Source organism: Netta rufina, assembly GCF_964035555.1.
Source record: "Netta rufina genome assembly, chromosome: 9".
NCBI lineage: Eukaryota > Metazoa > Chordata > Aves > Anseriformes > Anatidae > Netta > Netta rufina.
The window spans coordinates 8,508,654-8,530,565 of record NC_140132.1 but is presented as its reverse complement, the minus strand read 5'-3'; the positions used below and the strand labels follow the sequence as shown (position 1 = coordinate 8,530,565).

The window sequence follows — 21,912 nt, the reverse complement described above, 5'->3', positions numbered from 1 at the left end:
TTACTAATAGAGTAGGAAGCAACAGAACTTACATAAAAGCAAATTCTTGCATAAAAGGCAAAGATTCTCATGAGCAAAGAGGCAATTTGAGAGGGCCTGGAGTACAGGTCAGCAGTAATCTCTTAGAAAATGCATTAAGCATCAGCCCTCCTGTGCCACGCCTTGGTGAGAGGTTGGGTGTCCTCAGACAGCACTGCATCTGGCTGAGAACTTGCTCTCAGCGACAGACACTGCATGGTTTTGCTCCTGCTGTTTAACTCTGGATGTTCGATATATTTGTGAGAACAGATGTGTTTGTTTCCAACCAAGCACCATATCACTTTGATTCAAAGCAAGGTTAAACCTGAGTCTCCTGACAAACAAATACTGATTTTTTGGTAATACTACATTATCAGTAACTTCCACAGTGTAAGGGGATTTTGGTTGATTGGGTTAAAGGGAATGGAGTGGAACTGGGATTTTTTCATTTTGTTAAAGGCTGCCTTTATATCTCACTAAGAAATTAACTGAGGTAGATATGCATTTCCCTCCACTTTAATAAAAGGGCATGACTCATTTATTTCTGCATTTTGCTTTAAATATCCTGTCTTCATTGTGGTTTGCTTTTTCAGCTATTCTATCAACTTCATACATCACCTGCTGTAATGATACAGGAACTGAAATTGGTCCTCTGTGGTTCTTTCACGCTTTCAATACCTCTTATCAACAGCGTGCTCTGACCTTTAACCATCACTCACTTCACTCGCCCAGCTCACGTACTTGAAACCCCCAAAGACAGTGTTTCTTTGATCACGCTTTCCTAGATAGTAAGAGATTATGCTGTCTTGACAAAAAACAAAAAAAAATTACTTTTTCAAACCTTTACCCTTACCAACGCACACATGGATTTTGTACTGCAGCTTAAATTTTCACAGGTAGAGTAAGCTCTTACAGCGTCACTGACACTTCAGTAGTTCAGGAAAGCTCTTCAATCCAATTTATTTGTCTGAAATCTGTTTGCTTCCTTTTCTTTTGACCATCTTTCACTGCCTATTGCCCCATGTTTCTTATGTTAAGACCACAGTGTCTTTTACCTGCTTACCTATGCATAAGTTGAGCAAAGACCATCAGAGGCCAAGTCAATCATAATTTGGGAAAATGAAAGAATAACTCTCTTCCTGATAAAGCCACTTTTCTTGCCTATCTCAGTGGCTGACGATGGGATATCACTGCAAGAGGAAAACGAGGCCAAATTAGTCCTAGGTCTGAGAAGAAAAAAGACAAAATTCAAAGACAAGGGAACCTTGGGCAGATGAGAGAAACGAGAAGCCTATTTCTACAGCAAAGGTTACTTTACACTGAGGCTAGACAAGGACAAAAGGCACTAGGAGAAAACAGGGACTCTCTGTTTCAGCAAAGAAGACATCTGCTGGCAAACAGCTGCTGGGCCCCGAAAGATTCAACCTCAGCACAGAGAACACTTGAGCAGTGGAAAACAAAAAATAAGGGCACGAATGAATCAATGTTTTATTGTTTGATGAGAACTGCACATGCTTTGTTGAGGATAAAAGCAGACTGAAGTTTGTGAAGCTTTTATATCTGCAGGTCTCCACCACAAAAAGGCCCTTCAGAGGTGAACCGCAAACCAAAAAGACCCACAGGCCCCCACTGTGGTCAAAGGAGAGGGACTGAGACTCAGCCCTGGCCTGGCCAGCAGCAGCAAAGTCCAAAGCCCATGGAAGAGAAGCAGCACGACACACATGCCCTGGCTGGTTTGCTGGTATCAGAGAACAGTGTCTTTTTGCCATTTTCAGATAAAATGATGGCGGTAAACTGTATACATCCACATGGTTAGCTGGCCAAGAAACTTTTTTTTTTTTTTTTTTTTATTAATTACGAAACGTTGTCTTTTCAACCTATAGCCCTATCAGTCCTCCTGAGCCAGAAGGCCTTCACCCAAGGTCAGTATGTCTTTCTGGATAACTGGGTACCTTTAATGAATAACTGAATTTTAAACAGTGAATTTAATTAAAATGCATCACCTTGCTAGAGAAAGTACACGGCACTTGTGACTATGCAATACTGCACTCAGTGCAGAGGTACGAGATAAACAAGGTACATTTGGGGCTTGCGTATCACTCTGCATGACTTAACTTCCTATTACTTTCTAACTTTTTAAGTGCATCTTTGTATTTATATATTCAGAAAAGATAACGCACTAACCAAACATTTCAGAACTGCCAACAGCAGTGGAAATCTTACCATTATGAGACTGGAACTGTGGTTAAACTGTTCAGAAACAAGACTTCCTTCATTAAGCATTTGGTTGGTCTTTTCCACAGGAATGGTGAAATGCTGAGTGCTTCTTACTCTGTAGCCCTGAGAAACAAAATGGATCCTAAATGCTGCCATTCATTTTGACTTCCATCTTTATCACTCTCAAAAATGAGATGCAACAACAAGGAAAGCCAGCAAGAATGTGCCTTTTGTTTCAAACTGCAAGAGAAGCTTATAATGGCATGTGACAGGCAGCAATGTAAAGCTTCATATTTTACATAATGAAAAACAAGAGAAACTTTCTTTGCAGGGAAGTCCCACACCAGAGAAGACCTAAAAGAAACCAACAAGATACAACCGCTTGAAAGAATCATCAAAGGAGACCAACAAAGAAAGGGGGCACAGAACCTTTGGACTTTTTTTTCCCCTTTTCATAATGCATAGAGGACACGAAAGGTTGTTTTTATGGTTTTATGGTTGGCTTCTTTGTTTTGTTTTGTTGTGTTTTTTTTTTTTTTTAGTAGTTCTTTCTTAATCTAAAAACAATCTGTTGTTCCTACTTATTTTTTACATTAAATTTTCAAGTCTTGCCTAGAAGCAAGGCTCTGAGGCAAACAGCAAAGATATGCACAAGACAGGGTCAAGCACACTGTCAAGGACGTTTGGTTATTGGTCCATCTTGCATCGGATTCTCAAGGCAGCAAATGGAAGTCAACAAATCCGAGGATTCAAAAACCAAACTAAACCAAAACTAGTCTGGCTGCAACAGAAGTTTTCAAATTGGAAAAAAAAAAAAAAAAAAAAAAGTATCACTACATTGCTAAGGGTGAGCTAATGGTGGCGGCCTGCAGCTCCCTCCCGAGGGGAGCGGAGGGGCAGGCGCTGAGCTCTGCTCTCTGGGGACAGCGACAGGACCCGAGGGAACGGCATGGAGCTGGGACAGGGGAGGGTCAGGCTGGGGGTTAGGGAAAGGGTCTGCACCCAAGAGGGTGGTCGGGCACTGGGACAGGCTCCCCAGGGCAGTGGGCATGGCACTGAGCCTGCTGGCATTCAAGAAGTGTTTCGACAACACTCTTGGACATAGGGTTTGGATTCTGGGTGGTTTTGGTCTCCGGGTGGTTTTTGGACTCGGTCCCTGTATGCCCCTTCTAACTCACGATATTCTATGGTTCCATGTTAATGGCCTCCAAAAATTCACAGCTATTTTTGGGCAGAGGAAACCTGTCCTTGGTACCTGTAGTGAAATTTGTGATAAATAAAATATCTTTTCATACCTTTGACAGTAATTTGCATTGATGGGTCTGTGACTGAGTATCTTTTACATTTTGGTTGTAGACAATCTTTCTAGGCATGTCTGGAAGAAGTCACTCTTAAGGAAAAGGAGCAACCATTTTGTGCATCCAGTGAGAACTCCCGTGCTATTGGGATTTCAGTAAGCAGCAATGAGACAGTGCCTCTGTAAGGCTTGGCCTGTTCTCAGGCTCCAAGAAACGCTATAAGCTAACTTCCATCCCCATACTAAGTTTCAAAACTGAAGTTCTGCCCATAAGCTGTGCTGATGTAGCAGTGTCAGGCTGCTGCTGAAGACCAAGCGCCGGACCATGATATCAGGCACCCATGTCTGAACCACAGCTGCTCCTTGCTCAGCTCCTGTCAAAGGCAGGCAAGCAAGCCAGCACTTCACATTGAAACTAGGAAAGTTCTCCAGTGTCAGGACACAAGTTTGAGATACCTGATTAAAGCCTGTGAGCTAAGTTCTAAAAGGCAAATCTGCATAGTCTAGACAAAATCAAGACCCATCAACAAATCATGGAAGGTCACTAAAGTTCTACCACATCTTGAAGCACTTCACCTACCTCTCTCTCCTTCCCTTCCCAATGTGATACTGTTTACCACTGCCAATCCATGCTGTTTCCTGTCCAGAAGCCTGAATTTTTCCCAGGTTGTCTGCTAAATCAGGCAACGTTTCCATGAATAGGCTTTAAGTTACCTTTTCAGGCAGGCTTGAAGCCCAAATCCTTTTTGCTGCTGAAGGCAACAGTACTTTCTCAGTCAGCTGGTCTCTTTTCTGAGTAGAAAAGCAGCAGCAGAACTGTGGGAGAACTGGAGGCTATTATTTCTCGAGCATCAATAGAACCAACTTCAACATTCAAGTCTGTTGTACCTGTAAACATGCCAAATAATTCTCTCTCCACCATTCTTTTTATAAAAGGAAGAACCTTTTTTCTCTTTCAGATTGGTTGTTGGTGAAACTATCTGCTAAGAAAATGCATCTTTTTTATTTATAAAGCAAACACATCACATTTGGAATTCAGTAAGAGGAAGCAGAAATGGCACATCTGACAACATTTTGCCAGTTTCTTTCTCAGGGTAGAACTAAGCTTTCAAAACTGAAAAATGATTGTAACTGTTTTCCCCGTTCCACGTGTATGTTTTTGATGGATTGCCTAATGCATGTTGAGTTAGGGATGCTGAGTGCCGGCTCATGTTCTCAAACTCATGTAGCTATGGTGCCCTAGTTAGGATTAAATGGTACATCATACCCTAAAGTCACCCTCTGCTAAAGCCTGCTAGATATTTTCTGGCATCATGCTTTAGGATTGGAGCTGGCTGGGAATTTTCCATAGGGAAGAGCTGAAAGAGAAATCTGTTTTGGGGAAAGAGGCAATTTTCCATTAGGACTTTTCTTTCTGCCAAAGAAGTCATTAAAAAAAAAAAAAAAAGGTTGGTTCATACAGAGGACTGACACACAGTGCTTCTTGTTGAATTGACTTAGGCTAACCAAACTGCTCAGTGTCCGAGAGGAATCACATCATCTCTGGGTACTTTCAGACAGAGACAGCCCAGAGAGCCCAGCCCCAGACCAGGCCAGGGCTGGGATGACAGGTTTCTCACAGCCCAGCCCCAAGCTTTCTAGCAGCAGGGGGGCACTTCCTAGTCATCCCCAGATGCCTTCTGAGGTAGCATTCCCACCTCCACGTCCCTTCCTCCCTGCTGAGTGTCCTCGTCCTCCTCCCATCCCCTTCAGTCCCACCCCCCTGCAGGACAGCGGTCTCCTTTCTCCCGACCCCTCCCTGTCTCAGCTCCCACCTCTGCTCCCACCCTGGGGTAACATACCTGCTGGCTGCTGCTCAGCAGCTCCACTTCCATGCTAGGAACAGTCAGAGCTCTCTCCTTCTCCTTCACTGGGTGCCTGCCTCCACTCACGGGCTCCCCATGCAGAAGCAGCAGTGAACTGGGCCATGGGCAGAGCCAGCGGCCACCTCCGTGCTGCTCCCCGTGCCATGGCAAGAAGAGTAGGACACAAACCCACTGGAAAGCCTCCAGTCCTCTGCTCCTGCAGCAAAAACTTCTCCTACAGCTGTGAATGTTCCCAGGCTTGGATTTTCCTAGTCCTCTTCTGCATTACAAACGAAAGGAACCCACTCTGAGGAACACCACCAGCTCACAGACGTTCCCAGCCGTAAGCACAGGGAACACCACGGGACTTGACATCTGCAAAGTGGGAATGATGCCCTGCTTGGACAACAAGCCAAAGTTAGCCCAACTCTTTTACACTCCCCACAGGGAGAGAGGAGGATGATCTGAGTCACATTTGACTGATGTCTTTTTGCCTAGGATGACTAATTCTTGGAGCTTTAAAAAAGCTGAAATCAGCCAAGTTTCATTACTTCCATTTTTGTCTCCATCAAAGCACCCCAAATCGGGGTGCCTTCCTGGCAGCAGGTTTGTTGCACCGCCTTTTGCTGACAACTGCTGTCTGTTGAACTTGCTGACCAGGGTGGACATTTCAGAGTCCTCTGACTGCTGCTGTAGGGCAGACTTTCATTTCTCTAGCACATGCATGTCTAGCTGGATACCGCTGACCTACATAGCCCACCGCAGCCACAAGAGGCTTCCTGGACAAGACCAAGACATTTCAAGCCCTGAAACCGATGTGACCATGAACAAGCAGTATCTGGCCCAGATCTGCTTCCACGCCGTCTAATCCTGTCGAGGCAAAAACCAACAGAAACCGACAGAATTTTCTTCAAGGTATGAAGAATACCAGGTCAGAATTACCAGTCCTCTATCTGGGTAGAGATGCCTCCTCACTTAATCTTCTGCCTCCTACAGGTAAAAGCCACACTGTAAGATAAAGGCAATCAAAATTTAAACCATCTCCTGGCAGTCAAAGGCCTTTAGACCCTTGATCTGTGGACTTTCTCCCCACCACACACAAAGAAAACAAAGCCTCCCCGTACAGTGAACATAAACCTGGTGACACTGCAGACCTTTCAGAAGCAAACCACACAACTCCAGAGGTTCAACAGCCAAAGGCTGACACATGTCACTTCAGCAGCTTACCTCTGACAGCATTATTTCCAGCAGCCTTCAAACTGCACAAAACCGTGGCCGAGGGTGAGGTTGGAGAGGTGTGGAGAACGTTGGCACAAAAAGCAGTTTCACAGGCAACAGTGCCACAGGTATCATCACCACCCGGTGCTCTTCAGAGGAGGCTCCAGGCCAGCCCTCGGAACAGCCTTCAGATCAGGCCATGAAAGTCAGTTGTCTGGGCAATGTTTCAAGCTCATTTGTCCCTTTGGTGTACCAATTTAAACAGTCTTTGATTTCTAATTGCCTTTTCTTATCCTGAGCATGCTAATGAATAAGACACAAAGCAGTGGAGGGGAACTGGGTCTGGCTGAGATACTTGCCGTGCATGTCAATTGCAAGGGTCAGTCTGAACCTGGGCGCTGGGGGCAGAGATTAGTCCTCAAACCTGTCACTTCTGGTCGTGGCACAGCAAATCAAACGGCTGCAGCAAAAGCAGTCTCTTTAAGTCTATTGGACTGAGAGAACAGAAAATCTAAGATCTCATCTCCTCTGCAGTGTTTGGAAGATTCAGTGCAGGCTGTTGCCTAGTCACAGGATGATATGAATACAACCTACGTGAAGAGCAAGGTTCACCTGTAGCAACACCCAGTTGGCTAGCCCTAGACCAGGAGGAAGGAGACTGCACCAGCCACCTCCCTACTGCAGAGAAACGAGAAAAGATTGCAAAAGCTCACTAACTGACAGAGCCCATCACTGACACCAGAAACCCAAACACAGAAGCAATGCGTCCACCTCTGGCTTTAAAAAAACAGGAAGCATTTCCAAAGCAGAGGTGAAACACCAGCTGCTTTATCAACCCGACAGCAATGGCCAGGTATTTATTCAGTGCCCTGCATAGCTGTGTGTAGGCATTGATAGCTCCTGGCTTCCTAACATTGCCCCGTCAGCCAGCCCTTAGGCCAAAGCTGTTGCACCTCAACCATCAGTGAAGCTCACCCTGGTGAAACCAAGCTACTGCTGCTCCCATCCTTCCCCAAATCACTGTCAAAATTCTCACGTACCTGATGCGGTGCTGTGAGCCCCATATGTGCTGCAGTCATTACCCGTTCTCCCTTTGCCCATTCGTTATTTTCCAGTGATAAACTGATAGGTGCCCACAGGAAACCACACAGTGCCTGCAGCAATGATATTGGGTGATAAACTTTAGAACTGGGAAAAATGATTAGACATAAATAACTGCACTTGTTATGAGACTCAGCAATCAGAGAACATTTCCCAAAATATCCAAAAGAGCCCTTCGGAAGAGGACTGAGAAGACAAACAGCAGAAATCAGAAGGGATGGGCAGCAGTTGAAAGAAGTGATTTGTCACAAGGACTTGGATTTTTAAAGTGAAGAATCAGACTCCGTAGGAGAGAGATTAACTAATGGGAAACAGTGCTGCCGAAAATAATCCTTTATAGAAATACATATAAACTCAGAAGCAAGGAGTGGAAGCACTGGAAGAGATTAAGATTTACAAACTACCATATCCCCAGACCAGAAGCAGTTCAGCTAACATGGTTCAATTAACATAGTTATCTGAGTCAGATGGGGAAGAAACCTGCTGTTCACACTGCTGTGTCAGGAAAATGCTGGCAGCTCTGCTGCAAAACTGGATCTTTTCTGACCTTTTTGTCATTGCCCTGTCTTGCTCCATGTTCCCATTCTCCTAGAGGGTTGTGCCTGCTGTGGAAGAAGCAGCGTGTGGGATGAAGCTCAACCAAGAGACTGCAGAGAGCTGACTCCACAGCAAGGGGCAGCTGTACTGGCAGCAGTGCCACTGCTCTACTGAGCAGGATGGAGCTGGCAGCAGAGCCCACAGAGCTGGAGAAACCAGCTAAACCCAACAGTTACACAGGAATATTTCACCTTGGGTGTTACCTATCCCACAAATTTATTTTTATTTTTTCAAAACTATACTGTGCTTTACTGTTCATTCTGAAGAGCAATCAGTCAACATCAATAGCAATGCACTTACTAGCAATACCTAGGTTTTACAAATCTTTATTGGTTAAAAAAAAGAAAGGACTTCATTTTTTTGGACTGGTATTTTGAGTACTCTCAGTAACTCACCGTTCTCACGAATTCAGCCTACTTTGATTTTTCACATTCAAATCTTGTACCAAAGCAGATTACAAACTACAAAAACACCTGTGCACAGATGTCACACATCACTAATTACCAAAAGTGCAATGTGTAGTCAAGGGAAATTTAATTTATACTAAAAGAAAAAACATCTCAGAAGAAACCTCCAACTAAAAGAAATGAACTCACTCAGAGCATAATGCTCTTTTATGAGTTTCTGTACAGAAATGTAAACTATCCCATGCCAGTTTTCAGTTTATTCCATTGTTCCAAAGACATAAAGGGGGAAACACAGTCAGACTGAAAAGTGGCTGTGAGAAAGGAAACATGCTTTTCCTTGGTATTTTAGTAAATTCCTCTTCACCAACATTCATTCCTCTCCCCTTCCACCTGCAGGTTCTGCTTAAAGCAAGTGGATAACCAAGAGAAGGTGGGCATTATAAACTTGAGTTTATACATACTTACATACAAATACACAATAGATATCTACAAGCTAGTCACAAAATCCTTTTTCTAAGTAACAAACTTATCCCATGTTTCCCTGCAGGTTTCTAACTGTTGTGTCACACTGATGATAGCTCTATCTATGCTTTTCTAAAGCACTGCTCTGATGTGATGTCCAACCAAGACTCAGTGCCGATCAGTATTTCTGCATATCACGAGGGCCCCTCAAACACTAAGGAGATGCAGCGATGCACACTTGTGATTGCAGTTCAGCCCACTGCGTTTCCAGATTGTTCTACAGCCTGAACAAACACTGTAAAAACCTAGCTCAGCCAATAAATTGTTTTTCTTTGAGAGATTTTTCTCCTACTTCTTTAAAAAATGTTGTAACTTTTTTTTTTTTTTTTGTAAAAATGTATTATTGTAAATCCTTAAGTGTGGCTTTTGCGTAATTGTCTGGACATTAGCTGGCACAACCCAGCAGTCTGTAATTCCAGAGATGTACAATAAATGAATAAAAAACAGGGCATTCAGCTGCTGCAAACCAAGTTTTATATCCACGTGAAGCTTTTGCAACTTTTGCTCTCTCCAGAGTGTATTTCTCAGCCTCTCTAGGTGCCTAAAAGCCTGCAACATATTCCAATTTCTCTTAGTGATGGGCTTTCTTTTAATTCCACTCAGCTTTACAATCTGTTAAAGAGCTGAGACTAAAATCATGGTTTATTCACACCTCAACTACGTAAACACTGCACTTCCAGGTATTGCATTCCTTACCTAGATGCCCTGAATTACAGTCATGAACTCTTACTTTTCTGTTTCTTGTCCAAATTTAAAGGAAGATTAGTCCTCTCCTTTAAGTCTCCAAATAAGACTAAGCAGTATTAAGTCCTGTTCAACATTTGTTTTAAGAGTAGAAGGTTTTCAGTCAAAACTTGCATTTATGTCTCCCTGAATTTCATTGTGGTAGGACATGAGGCACTCCCAAAGACTGCCACAATAGGAATAAACAAGAAACTGTAAGGGGAACCTCCACAACAGCTTAGCACCAGGCACCTGCTGTGGAAAAAATGGAAAAAGGCGTACTGTTGACTTAATTTTGGGCAAGACAGTAGGCAACTCCACTCACGGGCATTTATCTGAAATGGTACATACAAAGCTGTTCACATGGATATAAAAGTACCATAAATATGTCTCTCATTTTTTCCAGATACCACTCCAAAAAAAAACCAGAATGTACCTTCACATTAGCGCGTATTTTTTTATCTTCCCTCCTTCTGCACAAGCCCTCTAGATCAATCTTTTAGTTTTAACATTATTAGCAGCATGTAAGGCAGTTAGGCTAGCATCACATCCAGATGCGTGATGCTTTCCCACAGCAGATGAAATACTGTGTACTGAGTCACACTCAGCCTCAAGCCTACATAGTTGGAAAATTCTCCTGCAGTAGATGGTGGAAGTCTATAGCATAAGCAATCCATTTATGCTAAGTGACAAAAGACCAGTTCTGGGCAGTGCACTTCTGAGCAAGAAAAAAAAATCCTTATTTTTGCAGTACAAAACAGAATCTGCAGTATGAGCCTTCTAAAAATAAATTAATAAATAAATAACTTGTCTTTTTTAGACAGTATTTTGTTGTGAATGAAACACACTTGCCAAAAGTCTAATTATACGTTGGCTGTATAACACAGGGTGTTCTTTTCATTGTATCAGCAGATAGCTTTAAATGGGAAGCAGAACAGGTCTCTTTTCCAAAAATAACCAATTTCGTTCAAAAAATGCAATATACTGCTGTCCCTCTCTCCTCTCCTTTCTAACCTAATTCCCATTTTGATTCCTGCCTCCAAATTTCAATCGGATCCAATCAGGTATGCTTGTAAGTACAGCTTTCAATGCTGGCAACAGCTCTCACAGAATAAGCTCAACGCTGATTTAAAGAGATTACATGTGAAGTAATAGGGTTAATTTTTCTCACATACAAGACTAATAATCAACTGTAATTACAATACGCTGAAAAACTAAAAGAAACTTACAAGAATTTTAACAAGTAACTTTTGCAATTGCTAAAACCTTTGAAGGGTGTCACGAGAACCAATCAGAAGGACAACAGAAAATCAAGCCACTGCACCCACTGAGATGGCAGCAACTCAAACAAGCAGACATGTAGGGGACAGAAAAATTATTCAGCCGAGTAGCTAGCAAAAGTCCAGAATAGAGAGAGGGCAAAGGCTGGGGAAAGAATAGCAGCAAAAGGAAAAACAAATGAAGTTGTGGCCTAGGACCAACTTGGCAGGCCAGAGAGGCAAACTTACTGCACGCAGCTTTGTGTGTGACCTGGTCCCACGTGCTCCAAGGGCAGCTGGTACTCTGGCTCTGAGATGTCAGCTCACATCCCTATGATCAGGTCTGCTGTGAAAATAAATTTTACAGGTCAATACAGTATCTCTTTGCTTTCCCATGCTTTTCTCCCTCATTTGTTTCAGCCAAACACCCATTCAGGTATCCAGCCTGAGCACTATTTAGCATTACCTACTGGAGCACCTCTTTTCATTAAAGTGCACAAGTTGACTACAGGTATAAATTAGTCCTTCCCTTGTAATATGCGGTCTTAGTCTCAGAAGAAAAAAAAAACATGCTAAAACTATGTATAAAGGCTCCAAGAAGCGTAGCTGCTAGTGCAGGCTGTAATAGACTCAGTATTTTTGTCTGCAGCATTAGTACGTTCCCAGCAGGAAACCACGTTTTTCAGTAATTTTGCTAAACAAAACTCTGAAGAATCTACAACAAACCCCCCTGAATGTTGCTTTTTTCAATATAACACAGTGATCCTCTTGACATCGCTACTTAGGGGGTTACCTGTGAATAACAGAGGCAGACAGCTTCAGAGATAAAGAAACCATAATATTTCCTATGGAAAGAGTTAGCGGTCCCACAGACTTTTGCTCTATAAATGTGGAGAGAAGGCAAGGGGCTAAAATTATCAGGGATTCACTTCCACTAATCCTGTCTCTGGATGTGATGCTTGACATAGCATCTCCTCTCCCTGCCCTTGGTCATGCCAAGAGGAATAAAATCAGAAGATAATAGTACATATAAGCAAGAAAGGCTACCTACAATTAATTAAAACTGATTGTAACTCTAATATAGCACTTCACCTTAGTTCCTTAGAAATGTTTTTTCAACCCAGAGTCGTTCATGACTTAGAATTATTTCCTATTCAAAAGCGAGAAAGCTGAACCCTTCTAAGGCAACAAAGGGAAAAAGATTCATATCCACGAGAAACTTACGATCTTCACAAACACAGTAAAAGCACACACGTTTTTCTTCAAAATTTTATTTCAATTTAAATTATGGGGCCAGCCAGATTTTTTTGGATAAGAAATGCATTTTCCTCAGGGGAAATGAAATGCTACCATGGAAGTAGAATTACAATTGTATACATCTCTTATTTAAAAAAAAAAAAAAGAAAAAAGAAAGAAACACACACAAAACCAAAAACCGCTCACATTTAAATAACTTGTAGTAATATCCTTAAGCCTTCAAGCAGATAAGAAACCACTTCCAGAACAATAGCTTGTTTTGTTTTGTTTTAATACGAAGAGCACGTCAAATGAGCTTTAATTTAAATACAACTTCTTTTCGAAAGCCAACATTCAAATGTTTTCACATATTAAAAAAAGTTACCATAGCCATTATTTCCAAGACCTAATATAGAGTAACCTATAACCCAGTCCAAATGTTCTCACTCCTTTACAGACACAAATCTTTTAGCACTTCTACATTTTTCTAGAGAGGAAGCCTTATATGTTATGGTGAGTAACTTGGCAAATGATGTTTTCTTCCACTCAGCTGTGATAAACCAAAAAAAAAACCAGAGACTGTTGGTACTGAACTATATCATCATCTCATGGCCAATTTTGCCTGCCTCTGTAAGTGATCTCCACGAAGAGCAAGCTATTTGCTTTCCAGTAGGCAAAATGAGTCTGTTTGCAAAGGACGCATTAAGGAATTTGCAAAGGCCAATTCTAATGTTAAGAGAAATTTTAAACTACTGAGTGAAAACACTTCGTTTTCTGGAGCTGACTTCCCTTGTGAAGGCTTTCAAATCAGCTTAAATGTCACTTAGGAGTTTCATTTTGCTGACTGCAAAATATTTTAATTAGGAAAAGGACAGGAAGCAACAAACATTTTCTATAGCATTCTCAATCAGATTCAGCCATGCAGAATTTGAACTTTCAGACTCCAATCCATATGTTTGGTTGGTTGTGATCTTAACGTTACTATATGATGGATAAATACAACTTTAATAACATTGTTTAGCTATATTTAGTAGATTCCTTTTGTATGGTCACAGTAACAAAAACATGGTGCAAAATCAAAGTTGTTTTTTTGTTTTTATAAATACTGATAGTTTGCAGCATTAAAAAACAAAATCAACAAAATTAAGTCTTTTGTTACCCTAGGATATCTATGTAATTATGTTTATTGAAGTCAGGGGGGATTAAATCATTCACTTTCATAACTACCGTACTGAGTTACCTACTGTAAGAAAGAAATGATACACTGCAGGCTCCCCAGAAGTAAGAGGAATCAATATTAATTTAGCATAATCTTTGCCATTTGCAGAGCGGGTGAGCACAACACTAGTTTAATTGAATAAGGCCAATAGTATCCAGTAAGAATCTAGTATCGAGGGTTCCAGTTCTCTATTTCAGCCTACTCTAATTGATGGCACCCCATTAGATAAGTGAATACAAAGAATTTGTTGTGTTTTTTTCTTTTAATGCTGCAGTACTTAAGATCGTTAAATCAGCATTTCCATGTGATCTGAAGTATTCAATTACATATGAGCATTCATTTTGCAAAACTCAATATTAGGTAATAGTTACAGACTAATACAATAACATTCCTCTGCTGTACAAATTAAATCATATTTTAAAGAAATGAGCAGCCTAGGAGTTATATACAAAAGAAACCAGCAAGCACTGTTGAAATGAAATGCAAAATGTCACTGCTAGGTCTACTGTCTGAAATACCTTTAAAAGTAAAATTAACAAAAACCCTTAGAACATATTTCCAAGTTTACAAGTCAATTCTCAGAAAAATCAAATCATGTCAAAAAATCTATAAAGCAGTGAAAGGCATATATACATTTTCCTTATGAACCTTGAGATTTCACTCTTTTAAAAGTTGCTAAGTTTCAATATCAGTTTATTTGCAAGACAACTGTTTATCCCAATAAGCTCACATCTTAGATACATTTCCCCTTTGATTACAAATAAAGCACTGCACTTTTTTTTTTTTTTTTAAATCAAGGCATATAATCTTATACTAGGGTGCCAGGAATGCACAGGTCACATTGTGCTCATATCTCAAACAAGGTAAGTGCAAACATACAGATTTATTCAGATTTGCAAGCATGCAACCTGTTACTTAACTACATTAATACCTTCTTTCCTAAACCAAACTAGTATCTATATGTTTGCGTTCATGAACCTAGAATCTTTCTTTTCAGGACTCCTAAAACAAGCAGTGTCTTTGAATTCTGAAATGACACAAATATCAAGAAAGTCCACATTGTGCAAGAAAGCAGCAGCTATGTTTTTCAACTTGGACTAAAAAAGAAAAACAAAAACCGTTCACTGAACAGCAGATTAGCAGTAATGTTCCTCATGAATCGATAAGAGTGCCTGATGCTGAATATCTAACAGCAAATGCTGAACTTGGGTTTAATATTATAGGGGTTTACTGGAGATTAAGCTTCTTGCTGTGCTGGTCTCTTCAAATCCCTGATCTGTTTAACTAAATAGGTCTTCTCATCATTAAATTGTTCATCCTCGGTCCTGTCATTCTGAAACTTGCTGAGGAACTCAATAAGTTTGGTCTGGTTCTTTAGAAGGATGTCTAATATAGGCTGTGTCTTGTTAGGATTGGCTACAAACACCTGCAAGAAAACAAATGGCATTTAGTGTAATAGGAAACAGGAGTTTAAGTTAAAAAAAAAAAAAAAAAAAAAAAAACAAACCTACTCAATATCCCAAAATGTATACAGAAAACATAATGGAGTAAATCAAAATTTTAAAATAAAACTACCCACCATTTTTTATTTTAATTAGAACAGAAATCAAACATTACAGTACTGAGGTAAATCCAGTTTGTACAAGTTGATTAGTCACAATACCCTCTGCAGAATCCACTGAAAAACCACACAGTTAAATTCTGTAGCAAATACATCATCCTCTATTGTATATGATATCAGACGGGTATATTAAAGTTCACTGAAAACTTTTATACCTCAAGCTGTAACTCCAAGCTCTTAGTTATTTGCTTGTCTGCTGCAAAGTCAAAATGTATCTGTTTTAATATGCAGACTACATTTAGGCTTTGAAATGTTGCTGGCTTGGTTAAAACGCTGCTATCCTTCATAGCATCATGCAGCATGATGAAAACACTTCTGAACTCCAATATGCTTCATGCTTTCACATAAAATCATGGATTCCTCCTTGTCCTACTGTACTCCATCTTTCTTAATTTCAAAATTTTCCAAGAGATCACCCTGACCAATCATATGAAAGTTCTTAAGTGCTTTCCAAACAATTTTTTAAAGACCATAGAATCATAGAATGATTTGGGTTGGAAGGGACCTCAAAGAGTCCCTGGCTCCAACCCCCCTGCCCTGGACAGGGCCCCCTCCCACCAGTCCAGGCTGCCCCCAGCCCCATCCAGCCTGGCCTTGGGCACTGCCAGCGATGGGGCAGCCACAGCTGCTCTGGGCAGCCTGGGCCAGGGCCTCACTGCCCTCTGAGTGAAGAATTTCCTCCCAACATCTAATCTAAACCTAGCCTATTTCAGTTTAACACCATTCCCTCTTGTCCTACACCACTGCACTCCCTGACAGAGTCCCTCCCCACCACTCCTGAAGCCCCCTTTAGGCACTGGCAGGCCGCTGTAAAATCTCCCTGGAGCCTTCTCTCCTCCAGGCTCAACAAGCCCAACTCCCTCAGCCTGGCTCATAGGAGAGGTGCCCCAGCCCTCTGATCATCCTTGTAGCCTCCTCTGGGCCCGCTCCAACGGGTCCATGTCCTCGTTATGCTGGGGGCTCCAGAGCTGAACGCAGCCCCGCAGGTGGGGCCCCACAAGAGCAGAGCAGGGGGCAATTCCCCTCCCCACCCTGCTGGCTGCGCTGCTGGTGGTGCAGCCCAGGGCACGGGTGGCTTTCTGGGCCACAAGCACACGTTGCTGGCTCGTGTCGATCTTCTCATCCACCAGCACCCCCAGGGCCTTCTCCCAGGGCTGCTCTCCGCCCATGCTCTGCCCAGCCTGTGTTGGTGCTTGGGGCTGCCCTGACTCGGGGCCTTGTTGACCCCCATGAGGTTCACACAGGCCTCAGGCCTGCCCAGGTCCCTCTGGGTGGCATCCCTTCCCTCCAGCGTGTCAGCCCCACCACACAGTTTGATGTCATCAGCAAATTTGCTGCGGGTGCACTTAGTCCATGCCACTGACAAAGACATTAAAGAGCACTGGTCCCCCCCGATGAATGTCACTCATCACTGGATACAACGATAATTCGTAAAGATGGATCATAATAGCAAACAGTAGTTCTTTCTGATTTAACCACTTAGCAGAGATTCAGATAAGCTTCATTTAGACTCAGTAGTTTACTCAACAATTCCTGTTTGGTTTTGTTTTGGTGTTTTGTTTTTTTTTGTGCATGTGTTTGTTTTTAAATTTACCTTAAACACATGAAAGGCCTCAAACTGAATGTTACGACTCTTGTCTCGTAGAAGGTTCATCATTAGTTTGAGATTTTCAGGTTTACTGATGTATTTCGTCATAATTGTGAAGTTGTGTCTATCCAGTAATAATTCACCAAGAAGCTAGAAGTGGAAAACAAGGTGAGATAAGTGATGAGAGACAACTTATAACTGCTTTTAAACATGCTGGATAATTGACATCAGTCTGTAAAAGTAGAAAAAGTCACACTAAAACATCCTAACGTCCTTTTTTTCAACATGCAACTGAAAAGTATCCTTTTATTCCCCTTTTGTTATGAACTGGGATTGAAAGTAAAAAGACTTTTTCACTCTTTTTTTTCCCCTCACAACTTCATTGTTTTTTCTATTTACACAAAACTTATACATCATCTGCAAGAATTTGGTAAGGAAAGGGAGTTAGTATTTCAAATGAGAAGTATCTGCACTTCTTTTGCTACCTACTTGGTCCAGAAGGGATGCAAAAACAAAAACAAAACAAAAAAAAAAAAGCAGAAACTGGATTTTATACACTTATTTCCCCTACCTCCTACGCTCTCAAAATTACACAGAACCTCTTGCTGTGGGGAGCATTGTCGCAGGAGTAGTAAGATTCCTCATGAGTACCACCCTTGCTACAAGTTAACTTACATTTGTATTTATGTTCAATATTTCTGATTAACTTGAATTGCTATAGTCACATTACGTGAGTCTCTTTATTAAATAATATGTTGATATTTGTTGAAGGAAATTAAATGATAAATAAACCAACTCTTGCAGATAGCCATTTCTGCATAGGGAGGGAAATGACTTGGTGTGCACTGGATGCCAAATAATGGCAGGACTGGACTAAAAGAAATTAAGTGATCCCAAGAATTAAAACATAGGTAAAAAGACACATATTATCCGAGGCAGTAACTTAAGTAATTTAAATTAGTCAACCCACCTTGAAATTGAAGACATTCTCTAATTTTGCATCTAAGAACAAAAAAATGCTTTACCTTAAGTGACTGTCTCTTTGTCACGTAATTTTCTGAATGCAGTAACTTCTCGTATTCACTGAAGAACTGAACACAGAATAAAGAGAATGGTTAAAACCTTTCCAAGAGACACAAGTGCTCTTCTTCCAAATTATTATTAAAAAATTGAGATGGAAATCCATGAACAAAAATGTAAACAAAATCTGAAATCTCAATAGTTTCCTGTAAGTCAGTGCTGCTTAAAATTTGTATATGCTTTAAAAATATATGTATTTACACTTTTAGTAGGCTTTAATCTCTAGACTGCAATGTACTGAAAGCATTTCTTGTTATTTTTTGAACTATAGTAGTTCTTGTCACTGAACACTATTCATTAATTTCAGAAGCCCCCAGATATCTTGCATTCTTGGCCTGATGTGCATTAACACAGACACACGATAAAGACTAGGAAAGAGTTCCCTCTAGTGGAAAAAACACATTTTCACAGAATTAGATTTTTGCCTTAGCCTACTGCTTTTACACTTTTTACATTCAACTGTAAGATCTTAATGTTAATTGTACTGCTTTGAAAGAAATTATTTTAGGTTCATTTGGCTTAATATTGTATATAAATTTCCAAAAAGGAATCTAAACAAGGTGAGAAAATACTGTTTTATTCAAAGATACGCGGTACTAGAAAATTCTGAATAATGAAATGTATTTGCTCACCCTATCATAATGTTGTTCCAAAAATTCTGCACTTAGCAACTTGTGTCTTGTAAGCAAATCCTGTAAAAGAGTAAAAACAGTATTTTCCATAAAAACTTGTATGATACATTATATGGTACATATGGTACATTCACATTCTGAATAAACTGGGAGTGCACATAAGGCATCCAACAGACAATGTTGCTATATTTTTAAACAAAGAAGAAACTTAAGATATGGAAGTAGTTACTTGTACATAGGAATTGCAAAGGACCTTCAGATCAATTAGGAAAAGTCTGCTACATGTTAATTCACGCAGTTCTGTGGAACTATCATTGAAGAATGGCAGTTACAGATCAAGGGTTCTCTGCACAGAACTATACACAGTTGAGGCTGAGACCACTACTTAACACTGATAACTATTATGTTTGTAGTCCTGTAACTGTTTTTTTTTTGTTTTGTTTTGTTTTTTGTGGGTTGGGTTTTCTTGGTTAGGACAACAAAAAATACCTCCAGAAGTTGTATCAAATGTACTCAATAAACAAACATAATGCAATGAAAATGAGTTCAATCACTTGAATAGCTGGAGAGACAGATTTAAAATTCACTGGCATGAAAGTGTACGTGTATTAACATGGTAGTTTAAATCTTGCTTTCTAGAATTGTTATTGGGAACAGAATATGCATGTTTAAACTTCTTGCATTGTGAGAAATAAGGAAGAACAATGTTCAGCTTACCCATTTTCACTAATATTTTTCTCCTCTCTTTAAACCTTTTTGCTTAAGAGTATAACACACAACATCTGGGTCCACACAGTGGAAAACTATAGAAATAACTTAAATATGGGGCATAATTTACCTTGAATGTGGCAAACGCATCTGAAGCAATGTCAAATGTTGACATTTCCACATATCTGAAGAAATCATAGAATTGTTCTGACCACAAGATTATTTTAGCAAGTGGTTCATGTCTGATGCATTCTCTAAGCATTATCCCACAATTTAGAGCAATTTCTGGAGATTCGTACCTGTTTAAAAACAAAAGCCACAGATTCTTTATAAATACTTTCAGAAGTTACCATTGCAATTCTGCACTAATTACAGTTTTCTGTTCTATTATATGAACAAGAATTCAAAGAATGAGGTACTCACTTCTGTATTAAATTTCACCTTCTAATACTTGTCTGAAATATCACTGAAATCACTGCCAATTTATTGCCAAATCATTGCCAATATTCATTCATAAAGTGAGAAACAAGATTAAAGAAAACTATTTTCTTTGTACTCAAAATCAGTTTTCTTTTTACATATTGGTACAGTTGCAGACATCTGGAAAAGCAATACGTGATTTGTCTTGAAAGCTATTTGCTTACAGATGACAATAATTTACATAAAACTACCCTTAATATGAGTTTTGAAGCTAAATGGTTAATAACACTGGACATTAATTCATGGCCACTCTTTCATTAAACCATTTTCAGCATCACCGTCTGCTCTATACATCACGGGCTTCCAGCTTGACATGTTGGCAGCAGCATCCTCTAATTTTAAGGATTACACTCTCTGTGCTTGAGTCTTTATTGCCTCAAGTACAGTATCTGCAACTTCCTACCAGAGACCTTCTGGAACATGACCACCACTGATTTGATGAAAGCGATGAAGCCGTCAGGGACAGCTTCATTTAGAAATTGTCGCTACACTTTCTTGGCAGGCTTTCCTGCTCAAATACTGGTGTGTTCTCTCGGCTGATTTTAGCATATGCCAACAGCAGCTGCTAAAATCTCACAACAGTGTCTCTGAGACCTATTTGACAGAAATCCACCTCTGTACTTTCTACTACCTCCTTGAGTTCCCAAGCACACTAATAGTAGGAAACAGGATGAATAAGGGTCTGTCTTTCTGACCCCAAAACTAATCTCAGCATGTTGCAACACAGGCTATCCCAATCCACAGACAAGTTGTGTCTGTTGTTTCCTACTTGCTTCTGAAGCAAAGTCCCTTACACACCTTCCATCTAAAAAGGTCTTGGACCTAACGCATCTGAAGCCAATTTAAATTCACCAGCTTAACTCCGGAGCAAAGCATCATTGTGTGTACTAAGCACTTACTAAATTATCATACAAAAACATTTGCTTATGAATAAATTTTCACATTAAGTGCTGCAATACTCTCTATTTAACTTGTCACGAAGACTTGGAATCTACTGGACTTTTTGTAATTTACCACATAGTTTAAATTAGCATAAATTGACTCAGTCAGATTCCAGATGTAACACTTAAGTCATTAAAGCTAATTAAATGCCCATTTCAAACATCCTGACTTATGAATATCTTTCAACGATCCCTGTCAGAATAATGCTCTCTGAAGAGTGACAACACAGACCAAGAATTAGGACAACTGTGTTGCAATCCTCATTCAGTCACACATTAAGAAGAGCATGCTGAGAAAGTAGTTCCATCGCTCTGCATCTCAAATTCGTCTTTTTGTAAACTGTTTTCAGAAGTACTGAATCAATATCCTCTTTCATATTATGCCACAATTAATAATCGTTTTGCCCTTGTAACATTTAAATCTTCCTTCTCGGAATCATGGCTGCAACACAGGAAAAAGGAAATCAAAGCACCTCTGGCAGACTGTACATCTTACAACGTGAAAATAAACTAGCCCAATACACCATGTATTTGGCAGGTTTCGCTCTGAACTCAGTGAGCATCTCTATTTACTGCTATGAACTAGGAGGAGGAGGAAGGAAGAACAAAGTAACACTTCCTGTTCAGATGTTAAAAACATATTTGATTATCTCATATCTCAACGTAACATAGGCAAATATCTCACTGAAAAGTATGTCCCTTTGCTTCATCTTCTAGCCAACCCAGTAAGTGGATTGAGTACTAACCAACTGTGGTCCATGGAAGCTTACTGAAGTAAGCTTACCCAGAAGCTTTAATATAAATTATATAATTAATACTTGAAATGGCTACAACTTCAAGAATAGCTTATTAATATTGATGAACTTTTCTATCCTAGAATTACATATTGGAGTTGCAACTTTCAGAACTTTCCTAGTAATAGAACTTTCCTAGTAATAGAAACACGAACAATTCTTCTTACATGTAGCACATTCTCATTTTTTTTAAATCTTATTTTCACAAGAAAATGCTAACAACATATTCTACTTTCATGTTTGAGATCCACAGCTCTACACGTGCAACCATGTGTTCGGTATGACATGATTCTCCAACACCAAGAACCAGAAATAATCATACAATGGCTTAGGTTGGAAGGGAATTTAAAGATCACACAGCTCCAACCCTAATACAAGAATGGAGGAAGAAAGAGGAGGCTAACATGCAT

At 40.3% G+C, this 21,912-nt stretch overlaps 1 protein-coding gene across 1 annotated transcript in view; it reads right to left on the bottom strand.

Moving 5' to 3' along the window:
- Positions 1-12,454: 12,454 nt before the first annotated feature.
- The window catches only part of CAB39 (calcium binding protein 39), a 40,857-nt gene continuing 31,399 nt past the window's right edge, over positions 12,455-21,912 (bottom strand). The window contains exons 5-9 of the mRNA XM_084292398.1: positions 19,418-19,586; positions 18,580-18,639; positions 17,893-17,958; positions 16,874-17,017; positions 12,455-15,084 (exon numbers count right to left, since the gene is read on the bottom strand). Of these exons, the coding sequence (XP_084148524.1) occupies positions 14,896-15,084; positions 16,874-17,017; positions 17,893-17,958; positions 18,580-18,639; positions 19,418-19,586 (628 nt within the window). The 3' untranslated portion in view covers positions 12,455-14,895. The remainder of the gene's footprint in view (positions 15,085-16,873; positions 17,018-17,892; positions 17,959-18,579; positions 18,640-19,417; positions 19,587-21,912) is intronic.